The sequence below is a fragment of the Gossypium hirsutum genome, chromosome A05 (genome assembly GCF_007990345.1).
Source record: "Gossypium hirsutum isolate 1008001.06 chromosome A05, Gossypium_hirsutum_v2.1, whole genome shotgun sequence".
In the NCBI taxonomy this organism is placed as follows: domain Eukaryota; kingdom Viridiplantae; phylum Streptophyta; class Magnoliopsida; order Malvales; family Malvaceae; genus Gossypium; species Gossypium hirsutum.
This window is the reverse complement of record NC_053428.1, coordinates 70,798,218-70,808,080: the sequence shown is the minus strand read 5'-3', so window position 1 is coordinate 70,808,080 and position 9,863 is coordinate 70,798,218. Positions and strand designations below refer to the sequence as shown.

General features: G+C 32.2%; 1 protein-coding gene across 1 annotated transcript; it reads right to left on the bottom strand.

The window, feature by feature from the left end:
• Positions 1-6,041: 6,041 nt before the first annotated feature.
• Positions 6,042-6,758, bottom strand: LOC107960993 (uncharacterized). Its single transcript, XM_016897236.1, has one exon. The coding sequence runs from the start codon at positions 6,756-6,758 to the stop codon at positions 6,042-6,044; it is 717 nt and encodes a 238-aa protein (XP_016752725.1).
• Between the last annotated feature and the right edge of the window lie 3,105 nt (positions 6,759-9,863).

Genomic DNA, 9,863 nt, shown 5'->3' with positions numbered 1-9,863 from the left:
AAAAATATTTACGAAGTTAATTGTGTGGTTAATTAGGTTTTGACTAGGTAAATTAGCTTAAATTAAGGGTAATTAGGTATAAGGATTAAATTGAATATAGGGTGAAAGTTTAATTATATATTAAAGAAAAAGTAAATAGACTAATTAAGCAAATAAACCATAAATTGACAATTGTATGGTAATGGTAATTTACATGTGTAATAATATTATATATAATAATATACATAATACATAATATTTAAGTTTAAATATTATAATATATTATATTATTATAATAATAAATTAAAAATAAAACAAACAAATAAAGAAATAAAAGAAAAAGAAAGAACAAGAAGAAAACGAAACCAGGGGAAAGAAAGAAAGAAAAAGGGAGAAAGAAAAATAAAAAGTAGGGTTTCAAGTTCAAAGCTTAATTGGTAAGTCTAATTTAGTCCCTTTTCTTGTTTTTTTTTTCTGTTTTTGAGTTCTAGTATTAAATATTACATAATCTATGTTGAAATTTTAAAAAATATTGAATTTTTAGATAGTGCTCATGTTGAATAATTTGAGTATTTGGGACTAAATTGATAGAATATTAAGTTAGAAATGAAAAAGGGATTGAATTGTAAAATAAAGTATAAGTTTTGAGTTATAGGGACTAAATTGAGAAAATTTTGAAATTTAGGGATTTAAGTGAAATTAGAGAATTAAATTTAGTCTAAAATAGAAATTGAATGAAAATATGAAATTAGTTTTAGAGAAATAAAGTTAGTCTTGGTTTAGGGACTAAATTGGAATTTAGGCAAAAGTTGAGTACAAATTGAAATATTCAATATGAAATTATAATGTATTGATGAATTTCAATTGTTTCAATTTCGTCGCTAAAGTTATGCAGGAGACCTCGGCTAAGAAAAGAAAAGATAAAGTTAACAAGGAGTAGCTCGGAAATTACGGTTTGTATTTTTATAATCCGAATTTAGTAATTATTATTCGTTATGATTTGATTAAATGTTCATGGTAAGTAGTTGAATTGAGTATATGATATTTAGATATTGATTTAATTTAAATTAATCTTATGAGTATATGTGATTATTTGAAATGATATGAATGTTGATTGAAATTGAAAAGTGATTTGAAAACCCTATTAATGGTATCGGGCTGAATCAGATATAGATGGCATGCCATAGGATTGGAAGTGTTCAGGAATACTTCGACTTCGAGCCGATAAGACACTGAGTGTCAAATTATTACTTCGGATAAATTCGATGAGATACTGGGTACCAATTTACTTCGGCATGGCCGATGAGACACTGGGTATCAACTTACTGCTTTGAATTATCCGATAAGGCACTGGGTGCCAAATTGGTGTGTTTTGGTTGGATCCGTGTATCTCTCAGGGTCCGAATCATGTTAATAGGGAAAAATAGAGGAAAAAGATACTATGAATGGAGCTAAAAACATTGAATGTGGAATGAAAATGAATTGTGTATCATATTGAGAAAAGTTATTTGAATAGCAAGTGATGAGAATTGGAAATGCCAAAAATGATATATTTATGAAATTGATTATTTGAATGATATTTGTTATGGTAAGATTAATTGAATAACTATGGTTATTGTGTGATTTAAATGTATATGTTATATTAATTTACCTTTAAGCATTCGGATTATAGAAATACCATTGAGTTCATACTTACCATACGGTTTGTTTTCCGTGCGCAGGTTAGGTGTTAAAGTTGAATGTCGATTCAGCATCCACAACGATCTTGAAACCCAAACATGGTGAAATATATTTCTTTTTGGTAATGGCATGTACCTAGGTTGTTTTGTGTAGGCCATTTTAGGAAATGATTGCAAATAATGTTATAATATGAATTTGATTGAATATATATATATGAACATATGTGTTATGTTTAAAGTTATCAAATGGTATATTTTGGTTAAAAATTGGTATAAACTTAGAATTGGTTTGTATGGTGTTTTAATAGATTGTTTTGATAATATATGTAAAGTACCTATGAAAGTACATTGGTTAGGTCATTAGGTTGATTGTTTGGACATGTTTTAGACGTATTTAAATATGTTTTGGATTGGTTTAACGATTGGTTTTTGAAATGTTTGTTGTTCAAGATTGCAGGGTTAGTAAACTTGATGTATAAAGTTCATTGTGAGTCCACACGGCTAGGCACACGAATGTGTGACTAGACCGTGGGAGACATATGGCTATCACATGGGCGTGTGGTTCGGCCGTATGTCCCCTGCAACTTTAAAATTTCAAACAAAATGCTCAGGTATTTTCACACAGGCAGAGACACGGGCGTGTGTCTCAACCATGTAAGGCACACAGCCTAGCACATGGGCGTGTGGTTGGCCATGTGACCTAAGTCAGAGAGTTGCACGAGGTCGGACATGACCTGCGGCATGGGCGTGTCCCTTAGCCACACGGGCATATGTGCCCTGCATCTAAGAAAAATTTTGAAATTTCACAAAAAATTTCCGAACTACCCGATTAAGTCCCGATTTGTTTCTAACACGTATTTTGGGCCTCGATGGCTCATTATAGGGACATTATGATTGAATTATGATGTTTATGTGTGGATAATTATCTAATATTCGTATTTGATCTGAAAAGTCAGGTAATACTCCATACCCCTATTCCGTGACAGATAAGGGTTAGGGGGTGTTACATCAAGTGTCTCATCATGACCTCTAAAATCACAAGCTTGAAATGCAAGCCATCGGAAATCATCTATAAAAGTCTTAACTCATAACATATTATTCAAAATTCGTTGTGAACTTTATTGATGCATTACTTTATCAATATGCTCAAATTATTTTATCAAATCCGCACAAAACTTCATGGCATCATTATGTGGTGAACAAGGATCATCTCCAATGTGATTATGAAATGCAAAGTTCTTCCCAGAATTAACTTTTTCCCAACTTGTAAATCCTTTAATAGTGAACACGTCCCAACTGGGTTGCCTGACGGGTTTCATGTGAAAAAGGTAACATGGAAAACAATATGCAACATCCTTAGTTTGAGAATACTCAAGCTAAGAAGAAAATCAGTAAACCAAGAATATTGAAAATGCATAGGATGTTTTCCTAGTGATTATGGATAATTAGAGAGATGAATTTGATACGAATATGCTCTCAAGTAAGCTTGTCAAACTTCATCTCGTTGATTAATTGGATATTCCCACATTGGTCGATGTAACCCCAGATTATGTTCTATAAGAGGATAATTAACATCTTTAACATCAATAGACAGATTCTAGAGGAGATTGAGTACAATTTTAATGCTCAAGCTTAGGAGATTTGGGTGGTATACTATTTTTGTAGTATCGGCTTCTTTATTTCTAAGAAAAGAGTCTAATTTTTATTTTTTTCATGAACAATAAATTCACGCAACATATAATCACATATATAAATATGTTAGTTTAAATTTATATATTTTATTTTGCTTCCAATAAGAAACATAATAGCAGTTCCACTCCATTACAAGTTTGCAAGATATAAATATTTATATTTTTATGTGTGTATATATACACCTACAAACTTACTATATATATACATCCACTACGTTACAAGTTTTGTAAGATAATTTACATATATACACCTTCTACTTTATAAAGCTAAAATTGTCAATATCAAAGAAACATCCTTTGAAATAATGTTTTTTAGTATATTTATTTTTGTATAAAATTTTTAAAATTATTAAAAAATATATATGTCATGAAGTTTAAGCTTATTTATCATTTTATTGAGTTGAGCGGGTCATGAAAAATAGAGAACTAAAAACATGACCAAAAAAAAAAAAAATCTTACAAATTTGCCAAAGAGAATGGTAGTCTCCTTCCTTTATCTTTGTTTAAATTTGTGAAATCCAGCCAAACTTGTAATGAGTTTATGATGCTACAAACAAAAATATAAAAAGAAATCAAATAGAAAAACAAAATTACAATTAAAAAAATACGAATATTTACAATAATAATTTATAAACCTCAACTTCAAAGAGAATCGAGAAAGAAACTTGAAGTTTGATATTTCGTAATCGAGATTCAAGTTTTGTGAATAAAAAATATAATATTAGGAGAGTTTTGCACTTTGTCTAGAGTTGTATCTTTGACATGATTTTAAATTTAATTAAGTCTCAATTTAAACATCAAAAAATTTTACAGAAGATAAATAAATAAATTACAACCCCCAATCTTAACAGTAAAATAGACATCATATACTAATATATAAGTTTACTTTTAATGTTAGAAATTAAAATTGAGTTAATATTTGATATCATGTAAGTAAAATAATTTAATTTCACTAGTTTTTTTAATACTGGCACGCGCACGTCTTACTTTTTTAATGCTTAAAGTTTTATATTTTTACTATATCTTAAATGAGTATGTGTCACACATTAAACCACATTTAAACTCAATTAAATGTGTATAAAATAATTTCCATAAAAGCTTACTTAAATTTTTTTTATTTTATAAATACGATTAAAATAATCAATGTCTTAATGTTTATTACTAATAATAAATGGGTTATGTTATACTCCAACTCCCTATACGGAATATAATTGTACTTTTTCATATTTTAAAATTTATATTCAATTATTAACATTTATCTTTTAAATTCACTAGTTTAACATTTTGAAATATAAAAAAGTCAGATTGATTTACCTTTTTATGAAAACATATGTTGTAATTTAGCAAAAGGGGTAGAAAATAGTGAATTAAACAAATTTACTTTTGCAATGAATTTACTGAATAATCTTTTTGGTAATCTGTTATGTTTAGAGAGATAATTGTAAACAAATAACAAATACCTATTTTATAAGTATAATCTCTTAAAAATATTCCCAAACTTTTGATTTTGGGTAGCTTAAAAGTGCAATATTTTATCCGGTTTATCACAGGAAGATAAGTCATTTTATCAACTCCAATTTTTGAATTTAAGTCATGCTGGATAGAGGTTGAGTCACGCAAATATTAACTCCTCTTCATCAACTTAAATTCCAAACAATTTTTTACACATCTTTGTTCTTCAAGTAAATAAACTTTGCCCAGTTTTTATAATAATTATCTTGTATTTCCTACTTAACTTTGTAATCTTTAGAAAATCTTATTAAAACTCATTTTGTAATACAAAGTTGTAGGGGAAAGTTTGATAGTTTCTAAAAGATTTAAAATAATAAAACAAACAAAATTATATAAAAATAAATTTATACTTTTAAATTCAAAAAGTAAATTGATTATATTCCTTGAAATAAAAATAAAGAAACTAAATTTTAAATACACAAATAATATAAAGATTTAAGGGAAATGATTGATTGAAACAGAGATATCACTTTATTATTTATCTCTTACAAATTATTTAATATCATTTCAGCATTTTTTTCATGTCACTAATACATTATTTTAGTAATATTTTAACACAAGTTCTAGATCTTAAACCCTAAAAATTAAAATTTTGAAACCTTAAACCCTGCAAGATGCATGGTTATAGGGTTTCAGTGTATAAGATCAAAGATTTTAAAATTTAAGATTCAAGATTGAAGGTTTAAGTTAAAAATTTATTAAAATGATGTGTCATCCACATAGAAAAAAAAGATATTAAAATAACATTAAATAATTAATGAAAGATATATAAAAATAATGTGATGTCTATATTTTATACAACACTTTTTTCAAAGGTTTAGTGCATATTTTAATCAAATAAATAGTATTATAATTTATTAATGAAAATGAGGATAATTTACAAATTTCGTCCAGACTAAGAATTTTCACGTATAAGCAGTCTCATCGTTTCTAAATAAATAAACGCGTTAACACAGTCAGGTTGAATCGTCAACCCGCTCTTCGGAGACGATGCCGGAGTCAGCATCCTACCAAATATCACACTCACATTTCGTTAAGTTCCTTAACGGCGACATCACCATCCTCAGATCACCCACTGTCGCCAACTTCCCCGTGACATCACCCCTTATGTAAACCTTCTCGACGCCGTCCGCATTGATCGCTGCGATTTTCTCCACTGATTGTTGCGGCCTCCATTCTGCTACAATAGCCGGTACCCTACAACGAAGGCGAGTACCCACGCGCCTACAGCAGCTCGTCCAGATAACGAGTCAACACCAGCAGAAATGATGACCGCGGGCGATGACAACGGTGCAGAAATCGCTTGAAAGCCGTCCTTGCCGCCGAAAATGGAAGCGGCATTCGTTCCTTTGTTAGCGTCGTACACGTTTAAAGCGTCCTTGCTTTCGACACCAAACCCGAACTTTAGATTGTCCCATAGTTTCACTACGCTTTTCCCTCTGCTTAGCTCCTCACTGCTTCGCCTATTTGGAATGGTAAAATAACTCTTTCGCCACTCGTCGCCGACAAGATGACCGGATTCAGACTCTCTAACTCGAAAAACCTCGTCAACTTGTCGCCAGGTCCTGGAAGTAAACGACAGTTCCTCATATTCTGGTTCGTCGTCCGACGAGGAATCAGTGTCAGTGTCGAAATCTGTATCATATAGAAGAGGTTGGGATGGTAAAGAATGGTGTCGCCGGAATCCGATGATGAAAGTCTTGAGTTTATTGATAATGGTAGATAGCGAAGCTATTAGGGCAAGAATCAAAGCTCCCAACTTAAAAAAGCTATGGGTTTCATAGATTTTCTGAATCCCAGAAAGCAAATGATGTGGGGAATTGAAAGGTGGGTAGTTTAGAGGGGTTGTGCCGGCCGTTTCAAAATCGCTTATTCTGTTGATAACTGGAACTTCCATGGATTGTGTTAAAAAAAGATGTTGAATACTTAGAATTATACCTAGAGTTTTGGAGATAAGAAATGGAAGTTTGTGAAGGTGGTAAGGTTATGATGGCGGAATACATAAATAACAATGTGGTAGAGAATATTGGGGACACGTTAGAAAAAGGAAGGAGGCTTTTGTTGGGAGGGATGGGATGGATGAGTCAGCAACAAATGGCCCAGCCATGAGAGTTTTCTTTTTCTGGGTTTCATTTTTAAAATTTTAAAATTCAAATTTAGATAAAATTTTGAGGGTTACAATCTAATACCACCCGCGGTTGAACACCGGCATTTCCTACGAAGTCAAGGAAAGATTTGTTTGTAGAAAATGAATATAGATGTCTAGGCATCGGAGTTGAAATCCATGTGCCTGCTCTGCGTTGTTATTTGCTAGACGGCAACCCAATTAATTAATTATTTTGTTCAACTTATTTAGCTCATGAAAATCGTGCCATAATTGATTTCTGCATTTTATCTGTTATTATATAGTCAACTAGAGTGGAATGACAATATAACCAATCCATCACCATCAAACATATGTGAACTCATATTAACAAACTGCTTGCTTTATAATTTTTCTTTTTTATCAAAATCATATTTACTCCACTTTGAAGAATCTCATCAAACAAATTTCAAACTTTTTCAAGGCTTTAAACACTTTTTTTTTTAAATTATATCACACCTTTCCTCGGGTATTAAAACAAACAAATACATGAAAGGGATTCTCGAGCATCACATGATTTAAAAATACCAACTTTTGGAGTGCAATAGAACTTGTAAGCTATTAATTACTTTTAAAATTAAGTGACCTAAATTCTTATTTAAATAAAATACGATGGAAAATAAAATAAAAGTAAAATTCATATAGAACTAGACTTCTTTTATTTTATTTTATAATAAGATTTTTAAACCTTATTAAACTCCATCTATTTTATATTAATTAGGATAAGGTGTTTCAATCCTACTAGAATATGGCTTTGCAAGCCTATAAATAGACATAGTCTATTCCTCTTGTATTTGAGTCAAATTTTTTCGACATAGTGAATTTTCTTCTCCTCTGCCCGTGGTTTTTTCCCGAAAGGGTTTTCACGTAAAATTTGTGTGTTCTTTATTTTATTTATTTTATTTTATTTTATTTTTCACAAATTGGTATCAGAGCTTCCGGGTTATTCATCTCGATCACGGTAATGGCGTCTTTGAAGTATGAAATTCCGCTGTTGGATCGCAATACCAGATTTGCGTTGTGGCAAATTAAGATGCAAGCAGTTCTTGCACAGATGGATCTGGAGGATGCCCTGCTAGGGATAGATAAGATGCCTTCGACATTAACAGATGAAGAGAAGAAGCATAAGGATCGAAAGGCATTAACACAATTACATCTGCATTTGTCCAACAAAATTTTACAGGATGTGATGAAAGAGAAAATTGCCGCTACATTATGGAAGAGGCTAGAACAAATATGTATGTCGAAAACTCTAACAAGCAAGTTGCATATAAAGCAGCGTCTTTATGCTCATCGTTTGGAGGAAGGTGCCTCTGTACACGAACACTTAACAGTGTTTAAAGAAATTCTCTCAAACTTGGAGGCCATGGAGGTTCAGTATGATAAGGAAGATCTAGGGTTGATTCTACTTTGTTCGTTGCCCCCGTCTTATTCAACCTTTAGAGACACGATTTTATATAGCTGTGAGTCTCTCACAGTTGATGAGGTTTATGATTCTTTAACCTCGTATGATAAGATGAAGCATCTTGTGGTTAAACCCGACTCTCAGAGAGAGGGTCTCATTATTCGTGGGAGACAAGATCGGAATACTGATGATGATCGTGGTAGGACACAGGAACGGAATCCTCGTGGTAAATCTAAGGGTAGATCAAAGTCTTCAAATAGAGGTAAAACTTGTAACTTCTGCAAGAAGAAAGGGCACATTAAATTTGAGTGCTATAAGCTACAAAATAAGATTAAAAGGGAGGCTGCGAATCAAAAGGGAAAACAACCAGAAAATTTCGGTGAAGCTGATGTTGTAGAATACTACAGCGATGGTGAACTTCTAGTCGCTTCTGTTAATGATTCTAAAGTAAGCGAGGAGTGGATACTTGATTCAGGCTGCACATTCCACATGAGTCCCAACCGGGATTGGTTTACAACTTACGAAACAGTATCTGAAGGTGTTGTTTTGATGGGAAATAATGCTTCGTGTAAAATCGCAGGTGTTGGAACAATTAAAGTTAAGATGTTTGATGGAGTTGTCAGAACACTTAGTGACGTGCGGCATGTTCCAGAATTGAAAAGAAATTTAATTTTGTTGAGTACTCTTGATTCAAAATGGTACAGATACACAGCTGAAAGTGGGGTTTTAAAGATTTCCAAAGGGTCCCTTGTTGTGATGAAAGGGCAGAGAAAGATTGCCAAGTTATATGTTTTACAGGGTTCTACTGTTACTGGTGATGCAGCTGTCGCTTCCTCTTCCTTGTCAGATGATGATGTTACTAAACTTTGGCATATGCGCCTAGGGCATATGAGTGAGAATGGCATGACAGAATTAAGCAAAAGAGGACTTCTTAATGGGCAAGGAATTTGCAAACTGAATTTCTGTAAGCACTGTATTTTTGGGAAGTAAAAGAGAGTTCAATTCACTAGAGGAATCCATAACACGAAGGGAACGTTGGAGTATATTCATTCTGATCTGTGGGGGCCATCCAGAGTGCCTTCGAGAGGTGGAGCTAATTATATGCTAACCTTTATTGATGATTTTTCTAGAAAAGTTTGGGCGTTTTTCCTGAAGCAGAAAAGTGATGTGTTTTCCGCATTTAAGTCTTGGAAAATTATGATTGAAAAACAGAAGGGAAAACAGATAAAATACATTCGCACAAACAATGGCTTAGAGTTTTGTTCTGATGAGTTTAATAGATTGCGCAAGTCAGAAGGGATCATGAAACACTTGACAGTTCGTCATACTCCACAGCAAAACGGCGTTGCAGAACGAATGAACAGAACGATCATGGAGAAGGTTCGATGTATGTTGTCAAATGCCAACTTACCGAAGGCATTTTGGGCAGAAGCGGCCTCTACTGCATGTTTTTT